This window comes from Schistocerca nitens, chromosome 1 (genome assembly GCF_023898315.1).
Source record: "Schistocerca nitens isolate TAMUIC-IGC-003100 chromosome 1, iqSchNite1.1, whole genome shotgun sequence".
NCBI classification, from domain to species: Eukaryota; Metazoa; Arthropoda; class Insecta; order Orthoptera; family Acrididae; genus Schistocerca; species Schistocerca nitens.
Window position 1 is genome coordinate 478,542,699 of NC_064614.1, and position 25,937 is coordinate 478,568,635.

Here is a 25,937-nt window from a genome sequence, read left to right on the forward strand (position 1 = left end):
ATTTTCTTCTTCTTCTTCTTCTTCTTCTTCTTCTTATTATTATTATTATTATTATTATTATTACTATTGATATTCCTGATTTTTAGTGTGCCTGTGTGTTGATCTATAATTCCTTTATAAATACGGTTTATCATAAATTTATCTAAACAAATATTTCAAAAAAACTGAAATGATTTAACGGTCAATGTTATCAACAGATGTGTGCATGTACACTAAAACTCAGAAGAGATCAGATTTTTCAGTTGTTTTTTACAGGAAATAAAAGAGACATATAACAAAAATTTAGAACAAAATGCAAATTGTGTACTGTTCCCAGATTAATAATGCAAGGCTACCACAGGAATTCTGTCATTTACTGAAATCCCTCCTACCTCCTCCAAACAGATTGCAAAGTAATCCAGACAACACACTGGCCCCACTGTCAGCCAAAATTGAGGATTTGCCATAAACCAAGATCAAGAGTGCTTCTTATCAGGTTTATTTATTTATTTATCTATCATATGGCTTTTTGATACAATGAAAAAATACACAGAATGTAGAGCTTAATATTTGTGATATAAAATCTTGTGAACAAACATCTAGAGCATTTATGTAATCTATCGACTTTGGAGCACCAGCAGGAAGTCTTCTGGTCTACCATCATATGATATTGTGGGGCGTTCATCTCTGATATGTCTGATGATTTTCCATTCTCAGCAATCACAAAGTGGGCCTGGTTGCATACCCCATTTGTGTACAAAATTAGCACGTCTACATCTACATTCATACTCCACAAGCCACCCAACGGTGAGTGGCAGAGGGCACTTTACGTGCCACTGTCATTACCTCCCTTTTCTGTTCCAGTCGCGTATGGTTCGCGGGAAGAACGACTGTTGGAAAGCCTCCGTGCACGCTCGAATCTCTCTAATTTTACATTCGTGATCTCCTCGGGAGGTATAAGTATGGGGAAGCAATATATTCAATACCTCGTCCAGAAACGCACCCTCTCGAAACCTGGCGAGCAAGCTACACCGCGATGCAGAGCGCCTCTCTTGCAGAGTCTGCCACTTGAGTTTGCTAAACATCTCCGTAACGCTATCACGGTTACCAAATAACCCTGTGACAAAATGTGCCGCTCTTCTTTGGATCTTCTCTATCTCCTCCGTCAACCCGATCTGGTACGGATCCCACACTGATGAGCAATACTCAAGTATAGGTCGAACGAGTGTTTTGTAAGCCACCTCCTTTGTTGATGGACTACATTTTCAAAGGAATCTCCCAATGAATCTCAACCTGGTACCCGCCTTACCAACAATTAATTTTATATGATCATTCCACTTCAAATCGTTCCATATGCATACTCCCAGATATTTTACAGAAGTAACTGCTACCAGTGTTTGTTCCACTATCATATAATCGTACAATAAAGGGTCCTTCTTTCTATGTATTCGCAATACATTACATTTGTCTATGTTAAGGGTCAGTTGCCACTCCTTGCACCAAGTGCCTATCCGCTGTAGATCTTCCTGCATATCGCTACAATTTTCTAATACTGCAATTTCTCTGTATACTACAGCATCATCCGCGAAAAGCCGCATGAAACTTCCGACACTATCTACTAGGTCATTTATATATATTGTGATAAGCAATGGTCCCATAACACTCCCCTATGGCACGCCAGAGGTTACTTTAACGTCTGTAGACGTCTCTCCATTGATAACAACATGCTGTGTTCTGTTTGCTAAAAACTCTTCAATCCATCCACACAGCTGGTCTGATATTCGGTAGGTTCTTACTTTGTTTATCAGGCGACAGTGCGGAACTGTATCAAACGCCTTCCGGAAGTCAAGGAAAATAGCATCTACCTGGGAGCCTGTATCTAATATTTTCTGGGTCTCATGAACAAATAAAGCGAGTTGGGTCTCATACGATCGCTGTTTCCAGAATCCATGTCGGTTCCTACAGAGTAGATTCTGGGTTTCCAAAAACGACATGATACGCGAGCAAAAAACATGTTCTAAAATTCTACAACAGATCGACGTCAGAGATATAGGTCTATAGTTTTGCGCATCTGCTCGATGACCCTTCTTGAAGACTGGGACTACCTGTGCTCTTTTCCAATCATTTGGAACCTTCCGTTCCTCTAGAGACTTACGGTACATGGCTGTTAGAAGGGGGGCAATTTCTTTCACGTCTATTGTGTTTGGTTCTAATTCAGTTTATCATTGACCATGTTTTGTGTGGTACATCATATCCCAGGGGTTTTTGGGGGATACACTTCATATTAATATTTTCATCTACATCTACGTACATATTCTGCAAGCCACCATACGGTGCTTGGCAGAGGTTACCATGTACCAGTTTCCTGTTACACTCACAAACAGAGCAAGGGAAAAACGACTGCTACATGTCTCTGTATGGGCTGTAATTTCACTTATATTATCTTTGTGGTCCTTATTGGCGACAGTAGAATTGTTCTGTAATCAGCTTCAAATGTCAGTTTTCTAAATTTTCTCAATAGTGCTCCTAGTAAAGAATGTTGCCTTCCCTCCCAGGATTCCCATTTGAGTTCCCAAAGCATTTCTGTGTCATTTGCACATGGTTTGAACCCACTGGCAACAAATCTAGCAGCCTGCCTCTGAATTGCTTCAATGTTTTCCTTTAATCTGACCTGGTGCAGATCCCCAACACTCCCCCATCACTCGTCTTCCCTACCACAATCCTCACATGCTTGTTCCATTTAAAATCTCCGAGCACATTATGGCCATATATTTAAACTACATGACTGTGTCAACGAGGACACTACTAATGCTGTATCCAAGCATTACAGGGTTGTTTTTCCTACTCATCCGCATTTACTTACGTATTTCTACATTTTGAGCTAGCCGCCATTCATCTCACCAACTACAAATTTTGTCTGAGTCATCATGTATCTTCCTACAGTCACTAAAATTTGTTGTCCAGTCCATTCTTGAGACCATAAATTAGAAATGTTGAACTCATCTTCTACAGTGATCCTTGCTGGTTTTGTTGGTGGTCATGTAGAGCATAGTTGGTTAAGGTCTGCATCATCAACATCTTGACGAACTGGTAAATTTTTACTATCCACGATCTTTTTGTACTCATTTGTGACAGCATTTATGCAACAAAGTTGAGGGAATGGAATGTGGCTTAGTACTGGCTACCATACAGTAGGTGTTGATTTAATAATGCCAGTAATTATTCTCATGACACTGTTTAGTTAGACATCTATCTTTTGTGCATATATGCTGTTTAGCCAAACCAGTGCACAATATTTGGCAGAAGAATGTAGGGTGGGTGCTTATGCTCCCAAGGTTGTACCACATAGTTTTTTTAATGATGATGTTTCCTGTCTTCAATTTGTTGGATGTTTTTGTTTGTTGGATGTTTTTGTTAGATGCTCTCTGGAAGACAGAGTTCTATCAAGGGTTACCTCCATGCACTTTGGTGTTTTAGTATAAGTGAGTTTAGTGTTTTCAAATTGTTATATTATTGTCAGCATATAAAATGCATTTAGTTAAAATGTGATGTACAGTGACTTGAACATAAAACAGTGGTAATTATAAGACTTCTGAAGTAATGGTGCTTCTATACTCCTGTGAGTCGGAAATTAAAATAAATTTTTGTCCCTTTAGACAAAAAAGAGGTACAGATCTGCTCAATCACTGATTAAGGACACTAATCAGTGCTATAACTAGTTTAACAACGCTGAGCTGTCTTGGATTTCTTACGTCCTCACTGGCCACGAACAACTGAGAAAACGTTATTATTCCACTGACATAACATCACTGTCGTGCACCAAAAAAAGCAGAAAAACATCTTCCACTAATTACGTCCACTGATCTATGTTCCTTGCCAAATATTTTCCAACAATAGCATGTCCCTTGCCAAATAAGATATTCCAATAAGGGCAATAGTAAAAGCAATCATATTGGAAATAAGAACGTTAAAAGCATTTTCTGATTCAACATGATGTGGCAGGATGTCACTAATTGTGTGTTGAATAACATTTAGCCAATGACAGTATAAAAGTGGAAAGAAGTTCTTACAAATATCATTCTCATATCTGCACTAAAATAGCTAAAATATTTACCTGGAAATACAATCAAAAAATGAAAAATCATGTTCAATGTAAGTTACTTACTCCAATTACAATCTTTAATTTCTCAGCAAGCTGTTTAATAATTTCTGATGCCATCTCCAATGAAGAAAGGGGACTAGCATTAACTGGAGTCTGTTGGACCAATAAAAGACGCTGATGCATGGCTTCCTGTTAGGAAAAAAAATTGCACATCAAGACCTGGAGATAGACATACACACCATTTCAAATACAGGTAGTTATTCACATGATGTGACAAACAAATATTAATAGTGTAGCTACCAGGAGCATTTGTGCACTGTAGGTATACTCTATCTTTGGGTATCATCAACAACAAATGACTGGTGTTCACCAATAAGCTTGCAGGTATAAAAATACATTTATTAGAAGGTATAGCAAAGAGGATAAAGTCTGAATTAAGACAAAAGTAGAATGACATAGATGATGTCACAAGTAAATTTGAAGCAAACTAGAAAAAACTGAAAAGAAATTATTTAAAATTTCAGAACCCACTATAAGTGCCTAACAAGTGCGGTATATTGCAGAAATCTCTCGCCAGGTCATGGAATATGTTTATGGATCGTATGTCTGTGGACAAACCACAGATCACAGTGAACGATCACTGAATGCTTGGAATGCAATCTGATGGAATGCACATCTGTGGACAAATTACAGCTCGCAGTGAACAATCGTGAGTGAAATCTGACGAAACACATGTAACATGTGACGGTATAGCTGCCTGGATGTAATATGTTTCTCTGATTATTCAGTGATGTTATGCAGTTTTATTCTTTTTCTATGCTCTTTTTCTATGCTCCTATTTCTTTTTCTATGCTCATATAGAGTAAGAACTTTACATTAGAATTTACAGTCATTCAGGGAGCACAAATCACTCTGAAAAGTAAATCCCAACATCCAAGAGCGAGTTGTGCAAGATGAGTAAAAGTTGGTAGCTCTGTTTTCACATCTGAAAGATGATGTCTATTCAGATTTTGAGCTAGCCACGTAAGAATGGCACTAGTAGCACCACTAAAAGGATGAAAATCAGGTTTGCATTAAATAAGCACTGTAACGGTCATGAGCATTAGTTACCTTTGAAACTGGACACAGTGAATAGATGGTAGTCAAAAATGCCTTTAAGATGACAAAGATGCCATTATCGACAGCTCAAAGAGTTTGAACAAGGTTGTGTAACAGGGCTATGAGAAACTGGATGTTTCTTCTGTGATACTGCAGAAATACTGAGCAGAAATGTAGCCACTGTACATGACTGCTACCAGTGCTGAGCCATAACAAGCTATGATCATAAGACGACCACACTCCAGACAGCCGCGTGGCACTACCAAGAGGGAAGACCGTTGTGTTTGGCATATGACTGTGGGGCATCGTACTGCATCTGCAGCAGCAATTCAAGCAGCAGCTGACAACACTGGCACAATGAACTGATACAAATCAGTCACTTCAAGGACAGCTCCAAGCCAGATGCTCTGTAGCTTGCATTCAACTGAGCCCAAATCACCACCATTTGCAACTTCAGTAATGTCAAGCAAGAGCTTAATGGAAGGCTGTTGTGTTTTCTGATGAAAGACAGGTCTGCCTCAGTGCCAGTGATGGTCTTGTGTTGGTTAGGAGGAGGACAGGTGAGCACCTGCAACCAATCTGTCTGCAGCCAAGACACACTGAACCTACCCTTGGAGTTATGGCCTGGAGTTCGATTTCATATGACAGCAGGAGCACTCTCGTGGTTATCCCAAGCACCGTGATTTGAACTGTTGTGCTGTCATTCATGAACAGCATTTCAGGGTGTGTTTTCCAACAGGATAGTGTTTGCCCTCAAACTGCTCTTATGACTCAATATGCTCTGCAGAGTGTCGACATGTTGCCAGATCTGTCTCCAATCTAGCACAATTCCAGTGTCATCCACAATCAGCATTAACTGTCCCTGCATTGACAGACCAAGTGCAACAGGCACAGAATTTCGTCCCACAAACTGACACCCAGCACCTGTACAACACAATACATGCACTTTTACATGCTTGCATTCAACATTCTGGCAGTTACACAGGTTATTAGTGTACCAGCATTTCACATTTGTAATGGCTTTTCTTGCACATACACTAACATTTGAACTTCCAATGTTAATCACTGAAATATGTTACCCAGGCACATTTATTCCTAAAATTTCATTACTCTGCACTAATTATTTCTTGGTGTTGGGATTCTTTTCCCATCAATGTTTATGTAAAAACATTGGTAGCCTCAGATTTTGCAGTAATTAGCATTTTGAAACTACTGCTGTCAAAGTAGAAATTAATGCAAAGTTCATATATACAGGACCATCTGATGATTTTTCGTTTTTTATGAAACAACTAGAAATATTATTAAAGATTTCAACTTCTCAGCGGAAAGTGATAATATTAAATGGAGATTTTAAATGGATATTTCAAATATGGCAAAGAAAGTTCTGGCAGAACGTAGGAATAAAGGATTATGTAGGAGTAAAGGGGACCACTCACTGAATAGTAAAGGTGTTGTGTCAATGAGAGGCACACTAAAAGAACGAATACTTTGCTAGCTTTTGGGTGAATCCTTTAACAAGGTGGAGTGTACATAAAAACACACACACACACACACACACACACACACACACACATTGTGCTGGCTGATCACACAGTCAAAACTGTGTCTTCAGTCGGCACAATGTGGTGAAATTATTTATTAAGTTGAGATTTTAATATAAATGTTTATGTCATACTTGTTCTACAGCTGTACTTAAGTCTCTTGTCATTTAATATAATCTAACTCTCTCTCATACAATTTACAACAAGAGTAATGTGAACCAGTTGTACTGCATTTGATGACATTTCAATAATTCACAAGCACTGTGTAAATACTTGCAGTCAAACTAAATGACTAATTTAAAAAAAAAAAAATTGACTACTTAACACATTAAGGATCAGACAGTTTTGTTTGAACTTACCACAGTGGCCAGTTATTGTGTGCTGCCTGACTTGCATGCAGCCCACATAAAATAGCTGTCTTGCAGGTTCTCTGGTCTCCTTTCAGTACCATCAGTAGTCTATACATAACAGTTTTTTTTTTTTTTTTTTTCTTCATCTACCCATAAATAAATTTGTATCATCTTATTTTATACTTTTGGTGTTTGAAAAGAAAACATTTCTTCGCATTATGAAACAATAATTTTTAATGCAGGCAGAACATGTTTGTAAACTATTACTGTGATGTAATTGTAAACTTCATGTACATATAATCATCATACCCCACCAGCCTGATGTCTTAGTCACACCCTTTGTGCACCGGTTGATTTTAGAGTGCAATTAATGTTCTATTCTACTGATCATATTACATTCAAACTTAGAAATCCTACCCACAAGACATTCTGGTAGTTCTTCAATGTGTGGTACCTTGCATAATGAGCAGTGGGTTTCCTTCCTCAAGTTAGGCACACTGAAATGTTGCCGGAGTTGGACGGATATTTCTTGATCCCTGATCCAAAAGTTGCCTCCGGTTTGTGTTTCTTCATATCCCCTGATAGTCTTTGAAGATGGTCCTGTTTAAGATGTTCAAGATGTGGGAGTTTTCCTGGGGTCTCTGTCTTCTCTTTCGTCGTCCCCCTTGAGCATTCACTTCTGGCTGCTGCACTGATACAACAGGAATGACTTGTTCTTCATCTTCTTTTCATGGGTTTATGTTCAATACACCATGAAGGCAATGATTAGCACAAGCTGATCAGCCAGAGGACTGCCTTCTTGCTCCATTTGACAGTCTTTCTCAGGACACAGTCATACAAAAAATACTGGGCTGCTCTGTCCTCACCCTTCATGTAGTTACTGTTCTGAAGGATACAATCAGGCTTCTTGATAACACCTCTCTTACTTTCTACACTCTTCATCATAGCTGGATGTACACTGCTAATCATTTGCCCCATCTGCTTGTCTTTCCAACCTTGTAAAATCATATCTCCTTTCCAGCTGTACATGCATTCCCCTTTCTTGAGATTGTTTACAGCAGCTGAAAACTCAGGTGAAAGTCTCCTATTGGTCATTATTGTCCCACAGACCCTACTCTTCCTTACACGCAAGTGAGTGTGTGTATGTATATATATATATATATAATAGAGGGAAACATTCCACGTGGGAAAAATATATATATGTATATATTTATATCTAAAAACAAAGATGATGTGACTTACCAAACGAAAGTGCTGGCAGGTTGATAGATACACAAACAAACACAAACATACACACAAAACTCAAGCTTTCGCAACCAATGGTTGCTTCATCAGGAAGGAGGGAAGGAGAGGGAAAGACGAAAGGATGTGGGTTTTAAGGAAGAGGGTAAGGAGTCATTCCAGTCCCGGGAGTGGAAAGACTTACTTTAGGGGGAAAAAAGGGCAGGTATACACTCTCTCACACACACACACACACACACACACACACACACACACACACACACACACACATACATATCCATCCACACATACACAGACACAAGCAGACACTTGTAAAGGCAAAGAGTTTGGGCAGAGATGTCCAATGAAAATAAAAATATATGGGGACAGATAAAGGTGAACTAGAAAGCAACTGGAGATTTGGTGTGAAAAAAAGGCGAAAAAGTGGTGGTTAAAGCTGAGCTATGTTGATGTTGATCCTGTGGTGAACTTGGGTTGGTAAACAATGATGTGCACAAAGTTTACGTGGTTGTGTAGCCGCCAAAACACGTTAAAGGGTGGAGAAATTCAGGAAAAGTTTGAAAAAACTGCCTGTAAATGTATTAAAAGGAGTAGTTTTATGGTGGCAGATTATGAAAATGAGGCTAACAAATGTACTGACAAAGAAATAATGACGTTAAAACCTGTGGGAAGCGGCTAAAAATGATCAGTGATGTGGGAAAAACGGAAATGGAAATAAGGCGAAAGTTATTAGAACTAGCCGAAATGGTTGTTTAATAGGTGAAAGGAACTGTTTGTGAACTGGAAACGGTGGATTTTATAGCAGTGGTAGTGTTGAAAGCAGAAAAAAAAATTTTTTTTTTGTTATGGTTTGGAAGTGGGTTACGTATTATTGAGTATATATAGGTGGGATGAAATTGTATGGTAGATTAGGGTAAAAAGGAGAAGGTGAATACAAAGTGAAACTACATGCAAAAACAGAAAGAGAAAATAAGATGACAGAAAAGATTTCGAAATGCAACAGTGACAATAACAAACGTAATTGTTGAGTTCAAATTAATGATATGAATATAATAGAGGGAAACATTCCATGTGGGAAAAATATATCTAAAAACAAAGATGATGTGACTTACCAAACGAAAGCGCTGGCAGGTTGACAGATACACAAACAAACACAAACATACACACAAAATTCAAGCTTTCGCAACCAACGGTTGCTTCATCAGGAAAGGGAAGGAGAGGGAAAGACGAAAGGATGTGGGTTTTAAGGGAGAGGGTAAGGAGTCATTCCAGTCCCGGGAGTGGAAAGACTTACTTTAGGGGGTAAAAAGGACAGGTATATATACACACACACACACACACACACACACACACACACACACACATCCGCACATACACAGACACAAGCAGACATTTGTAAAGGCAAAGCGTTTGGGCAGAGATGTCCAATGAAAATAAAAATATATGGGGAGAGATAAAGGTGAACTAGAAAGCAACTGGAGATCTGGTGTGAAAAAAAGGCGAAAAAGTGGTGGTTAAAGCTGAGCTATCTCTGCCCAAACTCTTTGCCTTTACAAATGTCTGCTTGTGTCTGTGTATGTGCGGATGGATATATGTGTGTGTGTGCGCGCGAGTGTATACCTGTCCTTTTTTCCCCCTAAGGTAAGTCTTTCCACTCCCGGGACTGGAATGACTCCTTACCCTCTCCCTTAAAACCCACATCCTTTCGTCTTTCCCTCTCCTTCCCTCTTTCCTGATGAAGCAACCATTGGTTGCGAAAGCTTGAATTTTGTATGTATGTTTGTGTTTGTTTGTGTATCTATCAACCTGTCAGTGCTTTCGTTTGGTAAGTCACATCATCTTTGTTTTTAGATATATTTTTCCCACGTGGAATGTTTCCCTCTATTATATACTGAAAATTATCTACAAAATGCTGGGGAACTGGTTGGACCTTTGGAGCCAGTCTGCTGTATCATCCTGTTGTGAATAGTCAGAAAAGTGTTATGTATTCCATATCTGGCACTAGTATTATCACCATTGTCAATTTCTCCGACACTCAGTCGACATAGAGCACCCAAACTCGCTGGCACTAGTATTATCACCATTGTCAATTTCTATATAACTTGGTACATCCAGTAATTAATCTGCATATAAATCATTAAACATTTCATTGGTGCACAAAACACATTGCAAATGGTATGCCATCCTGTGCGCTGACTTGTGGCATGCAATATCACCTTTGTATACTTAGAGATTTCATAGTTATCAAGATCGTACAAGAGGTCAAATATACTGACACTAGCATCTATACTCTTCTTACTCTATATCTTGCCAGCTAATAGTTCAAACTTTACCCAACAGAGAATACAACTGACAATACACAAACAGAGATTTCTGTTCCCCGTCAGTCACCACTGGCTGCTGTAGTATGGAGATCTCCAGGACCCATCATCAATGTATTAAGAAGTATTAGTGAAACACGAACAAGAAAAATGTACACAACATAATTTGTGTAAATGAAAAATATTTTATGTTGTGAAACGTAACCAACAGTTCCCAAGAAAATTGTTTCAAAACAAGTTTAATAAATTACAATTCTCAATTTTTTCTAATTTAATTTTTTTGCAAGCATTAGTGGACAAACAGACATCAAGTGCCCCTGCTGCTAAACATAACAGTTCATTTTCCACAGCAGACCTTTATGAGAGTGGCATTAAAAATACTGGATGACACTGCTTGATAAAATGCTCATGTCTGGCAGGGTTGAAGAGAGCAATCCATCACTAGTATGCTGGGGCCTTAAGAAGGAAGACACACACAGGATGAAAATTATACTCCAGGGCAGGATGTATGAAATCCTCAAACAGAAAAGGTGAAAGTATTCTGTAAGAATGAAATTCAATGCACAAATATAAATGAAATAAATGACAGAAATGTTCTGCCATGCTAAGTATCCTCTGCAATGCACTTCACAGAGGTTTGCAGAGTATGTTTGTAGATGTTGATGCAAAAGAGCCAGGCATTCTGGCACTAGTATGCAACACATCATCCTCAATGTGCTGCAATGTCATAACATGCCTGCCATACCAAATAACAGTGGAACTGAAAGATGAATTTATTGGTACCTGGTAGGAATCTTTTGCAGTATTTTGATGCTGAAAATGTGGATTTGTAAGAAGAACTGTTGCAGGGGGGAGAGAGACCCATGTTTCAATATTGATAACAAGAAACAAGTTATCTTTCTCTCTCTGTCAAGATGAATAAGGTGTAGTTTTGAAACACTAAATAGATAGCAGAGCATCAATCACCAGCGCTACATAAGAAGATCTCCTCAATAATCATCTTCACCATGTAAACATTAATAACTGACAAGGGCTGCTGAGTGCCAATTTTTTATGCTGCTAGTAATTCAAAAGTACTTATATCACATGAAAAGATAATTTCATCAACTGGTGAAAAATGAGTTTTTAACATAGCTTACTTCCAGGAAAAATACTTATTTTCAAGATGTATTCACACACTTCTAGTAAGCTGAAATACACATTACACTTCACGGGGATTTTACTGAGCTATGGCATTATTATACGCCCTAGGTAAATAAAGGATTTGCCACATAAGCTATAACACAGATTTTTATTTGAAACAGCTCCAGAGTTGTCAAGTTAAATACATGTAACATAGTGTACCTGTTGATGATTCAACTGCATAATCTCATGCCGCACTTTTATATCACTTTCGGAATGCCACATTTTTTTAACATCTGTTGGAGATGGAACATCAGCACATTTCTTTAGAGTACCTTGCCTTGAATTTGCTAGGCACTGCCCATAAAGGAGGCCTAACTGATGCCGTGCCATGCAATAGCCTTCTTCCAACTGCTCAACAGTGTGGGACAATTGAGACAAATGCTTTTCTTGAACTTCATACTCCTAAAACAAACAGAGCAAGTTAGTCAGATGGCATGTGCTACACAATTTTATCACATCATGATAGCAGATAATCACTAAACAATGATATTACAATTCAATGGAACAGTAAAGACAGTCATTTTACTGATCAAACTATATCCATTAAAAAGAACCAAATACACAACTTGTTCAGTAATCTTCATACATTTGTAAATATTTTTTGACCTAAAATAAAGTAAATTCACTTGGATTTACCAAGAGGCACATTCTCTTACATAAACATTAATCACATTTACTGACTTTCATCAACAGGGGTTCATCCATTTGATGAAAGAGAGGGAACAGTTGGACCAATAAGTCCTCTAATAGTGGATGAATAACATGTGTGATGGTTTTGAGAGGTTCCATTAGTTGAAACATATAATCTTTAGCTTCCAAATATTGAGGAAAAGCTGAATAGGAACTTGATTGGTGAGCACAGAACTGCCTTTCCTTAAGGAAATTCAAGTGCCACATTTCAACGCACAGTCACAAGTGATAAGGAATGTGAATGCCTTCGTTAAGATAAACAGCTGCCACTGAAATATGGTTCTGAAGAAAGACAAATCAATGATAGCAGTGATGCATCACAGTTGTATTCCATAAGATGCTAAAAGAACTGGGGTGATATCTTAATCCATCATGTTCAAATGTTGCTGACAACTCATTTACACTGGTAGAGACAGGTGCAAGGCAGGTGCATCTTGCTTAATGACAGACAAGATATGACAAATTGCAACGAGTTCAGGTGATACAGCTGCCACACAGGTTCTCTCAGATTTGTGGAATGTTCCTCAAAACTTTCTGACATAATTCAGGAGTTTTTGTATGTTCGTCCTTGTTGCACATGATTATGAGGACTTCTGCTGTTCAGTATGAAATGAAAATTAAAACACCTGCAGCAATTGTTTCTGTATTTAATTTATTTACATGATACTATCACTTCATTCATCAACCAGCAAGTCATTCGTTGATGAACAAAGGGATAGCGTTATGTAAATCAGAGATCTATGGACACCAGTTATTTAATATGACTGCACCTGACATTGGATTCCTCCCAATTTACATTGGCCATGGAGCCTGAACATAGTGTAATAGAACACCAAAACTGTTTGTGTAAACAGATTAAATGCAAAAGAGATGGCTGCAGGTGTTTTAATTTTCATTTCATATATCAAGAGTTGTGCAAAGACTTTTTGAAACTGCAGTTGTGCAGGTTACTGAAGGTGAACGAACAGATGCAGCCAATAAAATTCTTCAGGGTATCAGACCGCATCGTCATAATTTAAAATGCGCCAACGTTTCGGCCAGCGTTGCAGCTAGCCTTCATCAGGGCCTTACGTTAACTGCTAAATGAACACACTTGGTTCCTTAAATAGCTGCACGAGAAAGCCGTGTCGTTACTTGATTGGCTGTAAAAGGAGGAGGAGGAGGGGTGAAAGGTATGCTTTATTGGTGTTTCCTTTATTATCTGTCATTGGCTGAAATAGCTGTTTTCTATTGGTCTTTATATTAATCCACCCCACTGGAGGAGACGGACGAATAGCGAACAGGTGATGGCTGTGACGTCACACTGTTTCCATGCTGTCCAGAAGCCGGCTGCGGCGTGCCATTGCTTTGTGTGCTCGCGAGCATTCCTCTTTCTTATTTCCTACAATTTTATGAGCAAATTTTGTTTTAGAAATTATAGGGAAAAAATTAATGAAAAACACTCACATTTAAAACCTTGAGTAACTGGATATTGAGCTTCGCTATGATTTCAGCACTTGAAAGTGGCATTTTACGAGGTTCAGTTTCACATATAATGAAGTTATCAGTCTCTTCAGGTGTTTCAAGGGCTGCCAGTTTGTTATGTAATTCATCCACCTTCAACAAAGCTTTCTGAAGTTCCTTATAATTTTTCTGGTCCTCACGCCTGTGAACATGCACTACATTTATTTTACTATGGCCAACAGAACACAAGCACTGTAATAACATACACAATACTTATTTTGGAAAAATAAGTTCTTCAAATAATTTTTAGTGACTATGACACTGCTCTACATATCAACAGCAACAAGAACAATGATATTATGACTATCTTGGGCACTGAATGCAGTTTTCATCACTTGTTACACATCCACATAAAAATTATTTCACTTTAAATAATGGAAGAAGTGAAGTTAATAATTCACCATACAGTCAAGGGGTCTAAATGTACACTAACAGGACTGAAAATACTGCTAAGAGTTTAGATGATGTCTTTCTTCATATCTAACAGAATACACATACACTGATCAGCCAGAACATTATGAGCACCCACCTAATAGCCAGTACGTCCACATTTGGTTTGGGTAACAGTGGCAACGCATCACAGCAGAGAAGCAATGAGGCCTTGGTAGGTCACTGGAGGGAGTTGGCACCACATCTGCACACACAAGTCACCTGATTCCCGTAAATTCTGTGGAGGTAGGCAATGAGCTCTGACACCATGTTCAATCACATCCCAGATGTGTTCGATCGGGCTCAGATCTGGTGAGTTATGGAGGCCAGCACATCACTTGGAACTCACCACTGTATTCCTTGAACCACTCCATCACACGCCTGGCCTGGTCACATGGCGCGTTGTCTTGTTGAAAAATGCCACTGTTGTCAGGAAACATGAGCATCTGCAACCAGTGTACGATACTCCTTGGCTGTCATAGTGCCTTGCACAACCTCCACTGGACCCATGGACGCCCACATGAATTTTTCCCGGAGCATAATGGTGCCACTGGCAGCTTGTCTCCGCCTCGCAGTACAGCCGTGAAGGAGCTGCTCCCCTGGAAGATGATGGATTCGCACCATCGGCATCAGACCATCCAACACTCTGTCACTGCAGCAACATCCAGTACTGATGGTCATGTGCCCATTTCAGTCATAGTTGCCATTGTCATGGTGCTAACATTGGCTCATGCATGGGTCATTGGCTGCGGAGGCCCATCGTTAGGAGTCTTCAGTGCACTGGGTGTTCAGACACACTTGTACTCTGCCCAGCACTGAAGTCTGGTGTTAGTTCCATAACAGTTCACTGCCTGTTCTGTTTTCCCAGTCTGCCCAGCCTAAAATGCCTGGCATCTGTAATGAGGAGTGGCTGCTCAAACCCATGATATCTGGATGTGGTTTCACCTTGGTTTTGCCATGTGTTGAAGACACTCATTGCAGCACTCCTTGAGCACCCAATAAACTGTGCAGTTTCCAAAATGCTCATGCTGACTCTCTGAGCCATCACAAACTGCCCTCGGTCAAACTCGGACACCATCCGCATTTCTCACATGGACAGCACACTCACTGATACTACATGCACCAATAGTGTGTCTGACTAACAGTCATTCCTCACCAGGTGACACCTCGATGGGTTTATATCTAGGTCAGTGGTCAGTTGTCATAAAGTTCTGGTTGATCAGAGTACACATACACACACACCTGCACCTGCCTGGACACACTGTCCTGGCTAGATTTTACAACCACTGTAGCTCAACTAGGGTGATGGGGTGTACTGGGAGGAGTAGGTGAGGGGATAACGGAGGCATGGATTGGGAGTTACAATTACAGGGAAGGGTTGCCAATGGCTGCGAGATAGAGACATCAATTTGATGGGAAAGGAAATAGGTAACAGTGAGCTCATTCTGGTGCAGGAAGGAACAGTTGTGTCTGCATGTGGTGCGTAATGATGCAGAGAAGTGAACTGGGAGGGGATAGAACACAGGTAGAGGAAGACTGCAGAGAGAAGGGTCTGAATGTACATTTAGTGAAGCAGGAGTTGAGTGGAAAGTGATGGAAATAAGTGTAGGGCAAGGTTAGTGGAGATTGAGTGCATGAGGTTTGTGGGACCAAAGGATGTGTTGTAAGGATGACTGTCATCTACGTTACTCAGCGAAACTATTACTATGGAGGGGCGTTTGTGAAGAAGTCATTAAAGTTGGGTTAAAGTTGAGCACATTATTCTCAATAGTGCATTCTGCCACTGGGTGGTCAACTCTGCTCTTGGTCACAATTTGATGGTGACCATTCAGTTGAAGAGACACCTAGTTAGTGGTTATGCCCACATAAGTGGCTGGACATAAGTCACAACAGAGCTGGTATATTACTTGACTGCTTTCACAGGTAGCTCTTCCTCTTTTGGGATATGATATGCAAGTGACAGGACTGAAATAGGATGTTCTGGATGGGTGGATAGAACAAGTGTTGCACCTGTGTTGTACAGGGATATGATCATGTGGAAAAAGCTTGGTAGTGGTTGCTGTATCAGGATGGCCTACATTTCCAAGAGTGGGTGGATAGCAGAATATCACATTGGGAAGGATGGAAAGTATTGTTAACAGAATGTTCATAATTTTCAGACACAATGATAAATAGTCAAAGCGATGGCAGTGAATATGATTAAGTTGTTCCAATCAGGGATTATCTTTAGAAAAGAGGGATGCTCTTTTGCAGCTGGTCATGAGGGCAGTTGGAGGATTAAGAACATATGTGGATACCTCAAAGAAATCTTTTTGTGGACTATATATGGAATGTATTGCCTGTATGTGAGCAGCTTGGTAAGATTAGTATTTTATCCATCCTCAGCAACTGTAGTCCTATGTAATGAAATAATAAGCAACCAGTAAGACCTTCAACATGCTGGGCAAATGAATGCTCATAACTGCAGATGTGGCACCCGCAGGTGGCCTGGTCTTATGGAAGAGACTTTGTAGTGTGAAAAGGATGGTAGCTGTCAAAACTGAGGTATTCTGGTGGTTTATGGGCTTGATGAGAACAGACATTTGCATGGCACCATCAGAGGGATGACGGTCAAAATCCAGGAAGATGATTCAGTGGGCTGAAGAGGGCCAGGTAATGTGGGTGGAAAGGGAGAGGTTATGGCTGTGAAGGAGTGAGTATAGAGTATTTGGCCCTGGGTTCTTGTCTTGAATCAACGCAACCAGATGGTAGGTTTAGGACCTTGGGTGGCTAAATAATGGGGCAGAGGTGGTAGAGTGATGGCAAAGGCAGTGGTTTGTGTCTTGGATATGGGAAGCTAGCCTATAGGTGATGGGTTGGAGACATTGGTAAACAAGAGACAAGATTATTTCTTGGGTGCACAGTAATCAGCTAAAATGGTGTTCCCAAAGTGGTTAAGTTCATGGAATTCTGGAGGCTTGGAGAAGTTAAATGAAGGGCACTTTGAATTTGACATTGCTAGGCATGTGAGACAGCACGTAGATGCTAGAAAGTGACTATCTGTCACTGTATCTGCATCTTTCCTATTACACTATTGGCCATTAAAATTGCTACACCACAAAGATGACGCGCTACAGACGCGAAATTTTAACTGACAAGAAGAAGATGATGTGATATGCAAATGATTAGCTTCTCAAAGCATTCACACAAGGTCGGCGCCGGTGGCGACACCTACAACATGCTGACATGAGGAAAGTTTCCAACCGATTTCTCATACACAAACAGCTGCTGACCAGCGTTGCCTGGTGAAACGTTGTTGTGATGCCTCGTGTACGGAGGAGAAATGTGTACCATCACATTTCCGACTTTGATAAAGGTCAGATTGTAGCCTATCGCAATTGCGGTTTATCGTATCGCAACACTGCTCCTCGCATTGGTCGAGATCCAATGACTGTTAGCAGAATATGGAATCGGTGGGTTCAGGAGGGTAATACAGAACGCCGTGCTGGATCCCAACGGCCTCGTATCACTAGCAGTTGAGATGACAGGCATCTTCTCCGCATGGCTGTAACGGATCGTGCAGCCACGTCTCGATCCCCGAGTCAACAGATGGGGACGTTTGCAAGACGACAACCATCTGCACGAACAGTTCGACTATCAGCTCGGAGACCATGGCTGTGGTTACCCTTGACGCTGCATCACAGACAGGAGCGCCTGCGATTGTGTACTCAACGACGAACCTGGGTGCACGAATGAAAAAATGTCATTTTTTCGGATGAATCCAGGTTCTGTTTACAGCATCATGATGGTCGCATCCGTGTTTGGCAACATCGCAGTGAACTCACACTGGAAGCGTGTATTCGTCATGGCCATACTGGCGTATCACCCGGTGTGATGGTATGAGGTGCGATTGGTTACACATCTCAGTCACCTCTTGTTCGCACTGACGGCACTTTGAACAGTGGACATTACATTTCAGATGTGTTACGACCCGTAGCTCTACCCTTCATTCAATCCCTGCAAAACCCTACATTTCAGCAGGGTAATGCACGACCGCATGTTGCAGGTCCTGTACGGGCCTTTCTGGATGCAGAAAATGTTCGACTGCTGCCCTGGCCAGCACATTCTCCAGATCTCTCACCAATTGAAAACGTCTGGTCAATGGTGGCCAAGCAACTGGCTCGTCACAATATGCCAGTCACTACTCTTGATGAATTGTGTTATCGTGTTGAAGCTGCATGGGCAGCTGTACCTGTACACGCCATCCAAGCTCTATTTGACTCAATGCCCAGGTGTATCAAGGCCGTTATTATGGCCAGAGGTGGTTGTTCTGGGTACTGATTTCTCAGGATCTATGCACCCAAATTGCATGAAAATGTAATCACATATTAGTTCTAATATTATATATTTGTCCAATGAATACCCGTTTATCGTCTGCATTTCTTCTTGGTGTAGCAATTTTAATGGCCAATAGTGTACGTTGAGCATATGGAAGAAATCATTTTTCTATTCCGTTAGTAAAATTTAAGGGATGATATAAAATTCTGAATTGAGAATTAAAAAATGGTATGAATAAGGTGAACTGTTCACCATACAGGAAGATGTTAAGCAGTGGATAGGCATCTAAAAACATGAGTTGATTACCGACAGGATGCATTCACCAGAACATATGTGCTCTCTCTCTCTCTCTCTCTCTCTCTCTCTCTCTCTCTGGTCACAGTTGTCACACAGTAGTAAGGAGAAAGAGATAATGGCTGTCCATGTGAGCATTCTTGGATGAAGAATGTAAGTTTGATAGCTGACCTGCAGTAATTAACATCTTTTTACATGCTTGTCCACTGGTACGTATTTAGTAATACTGTATATGTAATGCAGCTGAATACCATAATTGTACAGGTTACAGGAGTTTTAAAGATATGTGTGCTAAATTGGAGTCTTGTAAACCGTTGCTGCTGTGTGTGGTCCTATGTCAGAAAACAGGTTTCATGCAGCTCTCCACACTAGTGTCTTCATGCAACATACATTAATCTGAACTTTTCTTTTCTTCCCAATGTAATTCACTACCTCCTCATTAGTTACATGATCTAACCATCTAATCTTCAGCATTCTTCTACAGCACCACATTTCAAAAGCTTCTATTCTCTTCCTGTCTGTAATGCTTATTACCCACATTTCATTGCTGTACAAGGTTACACTACAGACGAATACCTTCATAAAAGACTTCCTTACACTTAAAATTATATTCAGTGTTAAAGAATTACTCTTTTTCAGAAATGCTTTCCTCACTATAGCATCTAAATTTTATATGTTCTCTACCTTGGCCACTGTCAGTTATTTCGTTTCTCTGATATCAAAACTCATCTATTGGTTTTAGTATCTCCTTCCGTAACCTAATTCCCTTGGCAAGGCCTTAATTTAATTCCACATCTATACTTACACATATAATCCGCACGCCACCCTATGGTGCATGGTGGAGGGCACATTGTACCACTACATGTAATTTCCTTACTGTTCCACTCACTAATAGAATGAGGGAAAAATGACTGCCTATATGCCTCCAAACAAGCCCCATTTTTCCTTAAGCGGTGGCAGTAGGGTCGTTCTGCAGTCAGCTTCAAATTCCGGTTCTCTAAATTTTCTCTATATCGTTCCTTAAAAAGAATGTCACCTTGCCTCTACGGATTCCCATTTGAGTTCCCATTAACAAATCTAGCAGCCCCCTCTGAACTGCTTTGATATCTTCCTTTAATCCAACCTGGTGGGTAACCCAAACACTCGGGCAGTCATCAAGAATGGGTTGCACTAGCGTTCTACATGCGGTCTCCTTTATACATGAACCACACTTTTCTAACACTCTTCCAATAAACCAAAGTCAACAAGCTCACTCCATTTCATACTGTATATTCAACTCTATTCCATTACCCTTGTTTTAATTTTGTTAATACTTGTCTTATAATCTGTCTACCATTCATGATCGTTGTCAGCGAGGTCTACAGAAACAATTTATAATATATTTTGATTCATTCCACATTTCTCAGGGTCCTCCCTCATGATGGATTTAACTACGTGGTTTATTTCAAATTACTGGAATGCACCTGCATTTTTATCGAGAGACCATTACAGATTTGTGAGTTTTTGAAACTCCTAACTTATTGGTCAGCAACTGTATTTGACATTGAGATAAATTAAGAGACAATGCTATGAGTTGTGCTGCACAACAAACCTGGATAGCTCAATTGGTAAACAGCATTTCTTGTAAAAGGCAAGGGTCTAGACTTGAGCATTGTTCTAAGACAAAACTTTAACTTGCCTCAAAATTTCATTACAGTGAACACTGTTACAGAGTAAAATATTCATTCCAACAATTTCAAAGTCGACAAATCCTTATCAACATTTGACTGTTCTTAATCATGCAATCTTCTTTTGCTACTCACATGCTTTAGTTTTGTTCCAAGTAACAAAACTTATCAATTTTCTTTTTGATAGTTTTACATATATGTTTTCTGCTAATCATGCTTGTGATATCATTACCAAAATAACAGAAAGTCCAGATGTTGTAATGTTGTTGCTTTAATTTGCTATGAAAGCGGTGCTGATAGACAATAAAAGCGGGTTAAAAGCTGTGAGCTGTCTGGGGAAGTTAACCTTGCATTACTGCGCAACTGTTTCACCAGGTATCCAGTCCGCTTACCAAATTCCCAACCAGACTAACATTAATTATAATCTTTTAATAGTCATATGACAACCGGTGATATACATATATATATAAAAAAAGAATTTAAATAAAAAGGAATAATCAGTTTATATTTGGAAACTTATTTTAACATTGATCATTGAAATTTCAGCATCTTAAACTTGATTCATAACTAAACTGGTGCCTTATTTAGGATTGTGAAAATGTGAGACTGTAATCTTACGGAACACATGAAATATGGAGCCAAGATTGGGAGACTGTTGTATACACTGCATTCATAAAATAACACACGAAGAACGTTGAAACATATGCAAGAGTAAATTAACCACAACCAACCGATTCAATTTTCACCCAAAGAAGTTACGTTCGTAGCGCAATCCTGTCCGTCATGAAATTACCGCACACTGGTATACTAAATTCATACTAACTCTCTGTGAAATCTTCCCAAAAAGAATAGCTGAGGGCTACTTTGATGCGTACACCACATGCTTCACGTGGTCAACACAAAGAGTGTAACTCCACAATAATTTTGATAATTAAAATAAATTACATTGAAACGCAATTTACTAAAGAAAAACCTCGAACTGGTTACTATCGTCTTACTATTAATCTGATGGGTCAAACAGTTGTATAAGCACGTGGTACTGGTCTCACAAAGTACACCCCACGTGGGTTGAACATAAAGAAAAGTTGCTATATTGAAAAATATTGTCAAGACGAGACGTTATAATCACACGAGCATTCGCATTTAAGATTGATGATCTTAGTTAGAGTTACTGATCAACACGTGGTTCCACTTTACTCACAAAGTAGTGACAAAGCAACTACCGGAAGATATTCTGAACTTCACACGCGAATTACACTGTGTTGCAATTTAAGATAACATTAGATATTTTAGAGCTAAACCTGAAATAAAGGTGATTAAATTTTCAGTTAGGCTGAACTTAAGAAATCCTTTGTCCTGCGGACTTAGCAGACACGCGCTTAGCCGGAGATCTTACCACTTCAGACGCTTCCCAAATACAAACTGAAGTGGCCAGAGAGGCAGCTTCCTATACCAACATGACAAGGGATGGACAGGACCATACTAAGAATAGAAACCTCTCTGCTTTTAGAAAGCGTAGCTACCTGTTCCGACGTTGGTCCTACTGTTCTCTAGCAGACAGGCTTGTCTACTACCCTCAAGCATGCAACTAGAAATACGTTTGCTCATTCATCCTCTCACACAGAAGGGAAGGGGGATGACAGTATCTTATCATATACAGTATATAAAAGAAAGCGGATGTAGATTCTGTATGAGACTGTGTGACATGAATTACATATAAACTGTGTTTTAAAGTGTAGTAGTGTGACAGATCGTTCTTGTTTATGTGTAAAAGTAACACGTTCCATTACTCAGTCTCCTCCCAGATAGTCAGAAACGCCACAGTAAATTTAGAAGAGGAATTTATGCTGTAAATGACAGCAGATTTAAGAAATCAACATGAAAGGAATCCAAAAGAGACCTTTCAATGTATCTGTGAGATGAATAATAGAGAAAATTTCTTAACAATAGTATGAGAAAATATCCATACTACCTTAATTTATGAAGCTGATCTCTCAGTTCAGCACTGACCCCCTGTGAAATATGAAGTTCTGCTTGCAACCTCATAGCTGGATGGTACCAACCAGCCACATGTCGAGCATCTAATGCAAATAACAACCTCTCGAGAACTGGAGCTTCTAAGTGAACTATGCCGCTGCCTTTAAAACAGAAGATAATACAAAATAATTCAGAAATATATCTACTTCAACTGAAACATTTTTGTATGTATATTGCAGAAAAACTGTCATGCTCATAAATTAAATTTTTGAGCACTTAATTATCAGCAAAATAACAATAGAAAAAAAAAGAATACAGCTGTACACATAGTGTACAAGATGAAAAATGCAGATAGGACATAGCCAAAATAAACTAAATAGGATGAATTTGAATGGCTTTTTTCACTGAGTTTAACAACCACACTGATCACACCTTAAAAGTTTAAATCTCAAGCAAAATAACAATTGTTTGAACAAACCTCAAGTTTTAATCTGACAGTAAGTTTTTAATTGATTGTATTTGTTTCCAAGCGAGGAATGGATATTTAGCTAGGTCATAGTTGGAAGTAAAAACAATTACAAAAAAAATGGAAGCCAACAAATCAAACAATAGAAAATCCAGAATGGAATGTAACAATTTTGAGAAGGAAAGTTGCTACTCACCATATAGCGGAGATGCTGAGTTGCAGACAGGCACAACAAAAAGACTCTCACAATTAAAGCTTTCAGCCATTAAGGCCTTTGTCAGCATCTCCGCTATATGGTGAGTGGCGACTTTCCTTCTCATAATTGTGGAATTCAAGAGATTCATTAGACTGAAAAAGGAACAAAGCAATATCAATAATGCATGCACATCACCAAACTGGGCATAAGTTTCATCAAAATAATAAATGATGGTGACAACATAATGCCAATCTTTAAATCAATCTGGTATTTAAAACTATACAAAAGAGAAGGGAGTAAAAGTGGTGAAAACAATGACAATAGAATCATATGAAATACTAGCTGTACCTGGCCACACTTTGCTGTGGCTGTCTGCTTAAAAGGAAAACAAATAAAAGAGAAAGCAAATGTATCTAATATTTATAGGAATTGGATATACATCCTAATCTCCTTCTCTCTCCTGTCTCTGTCAATCGCCCCCTCATCCTTCCTTTTTCTATCACCTCCTCCTTCCGCTTCTCTCTGTCCATCTTCTCCTCCCCTCCTTCTCTCTCCCCCTTGTCCCCTTTCTCTGTCCATCTTCTCCATCCCCCCCTTGTCCCCTTTCTCTGTCCATCTTCTCCATCCCCCCCCCCTCCTCAATCTCCAACACCTCCTGACCTCTCTCTCTGTCCATCCACTCCTTTCTGTTTTCTATGTCCCTTTCTCCTAACCCACTGTCCATTTCCTCTTCTCCTCTCTCTCTGACCCTGAGCTTTGTTTACTGTAATTGCAAATTCAGATTCTGTAGTAGTATTCTAATCATAAACCAACAAGCCACAAAAACAGCTTTCCTGTTTGCTAACAATGTTGCAAAGACTGAAAACTGACAAATACATGCTGCTGATCACATCAACGTGGTTTTAAAAAACTGAAACTCTTTTTCAGACAACTGAAACCACACTGTGAGCAGCAGCACCAGCGCATGATGGGAGTGGCAACTGAGTTGGGGTAAGGAGCAGGCTGGAGTGGGGAGGGGGGAGGGTAGTATGGTGGGAGTGGCGGACCGCAAAGTGCTGTAGGTCAGACTGAGGGCCTTCAGTCTAATTTACAGCATTTCACTGTCCACTGTTCCCACCATACTATCCCTCCCCCTCCCCAATCCAGCCTCCTCCTTAACCACACTCAGTTGCCACTCCCATCATGCACTGGTGCTGCTGCTCACAGGGTGGTTTCAGCTGCCTGAGACTGCAGTCATGTGGGTGAGTAGCGTTTGCACGAGCCTCCTCCTTAACCACACTCAGTTGCCACTCCCATCATGCACTGATGCTGCTGCTCACAGGGTGGTTTCAGCTGCCTGAGACTGCAGTCATGTGGGTGAGTAGCGTTGGTAATATGTCTGCTTGTGAGATGTCTGCTTGTGTCTGTATATGTGTGGATGGATATGTGTGTGTGTGTGTGTGCGCGAGTGTATACCCGTCCTTTTTTTTCCCCCCTAAGGTAAGTCTTTCCGCTCCCGGGATTGAAATGACTCCTTACCCTCTCCCCTAAAACCCACATCCTTTCGTCTTTCCCTCTCTTTCCCTCTTTCCTGATGAGGCAACAGTTTGTTGCGAAAGCTTGAATTTTGTGTGTGTGTTTGTGTTTGTTTGTGTGTCTATCGACCTGCCAGCGCTTTCGTTCGGTAAGCCACATCATCTTTGTTTTTAGATATATTTTTCCCACGTGGAATGTTTCCCTCTATTATATTGACAACAGGGTTTAGTAGATTGTGACAACAATTAATATTAGAGAATCTGTTAATCAACAATTTAAAAGAAAATACATGTGCCTATTCAGGATGTTTACAGTGTACTAAGATACTTGTTTCTTAAGTATATCTAATCAACTCACAAACTGTTAACTTTATAAAATCATAAGCTTATCCTAAAGATCGTTTCACAGGTTTGTCCTACCCCATCAGAGGCAGTGCCATCTGTGAAAGCAGTCAGGTCGCATATCAGTTCTGCTGTAATTCTTGCACACAGGGTGCAGATGCTAACTGGTGACTATCAGTTTGTCTCTGGGTAGTTACAGCTATTATTGGCTAGCCACCAAGAGGCCCAATTTCATGCATTCTGTGCATACACAAAGCAGTTGGCACCCCTGCCCATGTGCTGTATAATCATGTATGCCTTACCGCATGCATGGCAGCAGTTTGTCTGCCATGCCCATCTGCAACAGTAGGCACCAAGCTGCCCACCAGCAGACACTCAAAGTGGAACAAGCCAGTCTACACAAGTGAATGTCCACAACAAAACTGTGGCTAAGAGCAGAGTTGATCACCCACTGGCTGAACATACAGTTGAGCATAACAGACTTGATTTCAGTCTCAATCTACATCTACATCTACATACATACTCCGCAAGTTACATACAGTGTTTGGCGGAGGGTACCCTATACCACTACTAGTCCTTGTCTGTTCCATTCGCAGACAAAGCAAGGGAAAAATGGCCACCCATACGCCTCTGTACGATCCCTAATTTATCATATCTTATGCCGATGGTCCTTGTGCAAAATGTATGTTGGCGGTAGCAGGATCATTCTGTAGTTAACTTCAAA

General features: G+C 40.0%; 1 protein-coding gene across 1 annotated transcript in view; it reads right to left on the bottom strand.

The window, feature by feature from the left end:
* LOC126252096 (centrosomal protein of 290 kDa) overlaps nt 1-25,937 on the bottom strand; it is a 187,141-nt gene that overhangs the window by 79,849 nt on the left and 81,355 nt on the right. Inside the window, exons 14-17 of the mRNA XM_049952959.1 lie at nt 22,691-22,856; nt 13,955-14,153; nt 11,978-12,220; nt 4,145-4,270 (exon numbers count right to left, since the gene is read on the bottom strand). Of these exons, the coding sequence (XP_049808916.1) occupies nt 4,145-4,270; nt 11,978-12,220; nt 13,955-14,153; nt 22,691-22,856 (734 nt within the window). The remainder of the gene's footprint in view (nt 1-4,144; nt 4,271-11,977; nt 12,221-13,954; nt 14,154-22,690; nt 22,857-25,937) is intronic.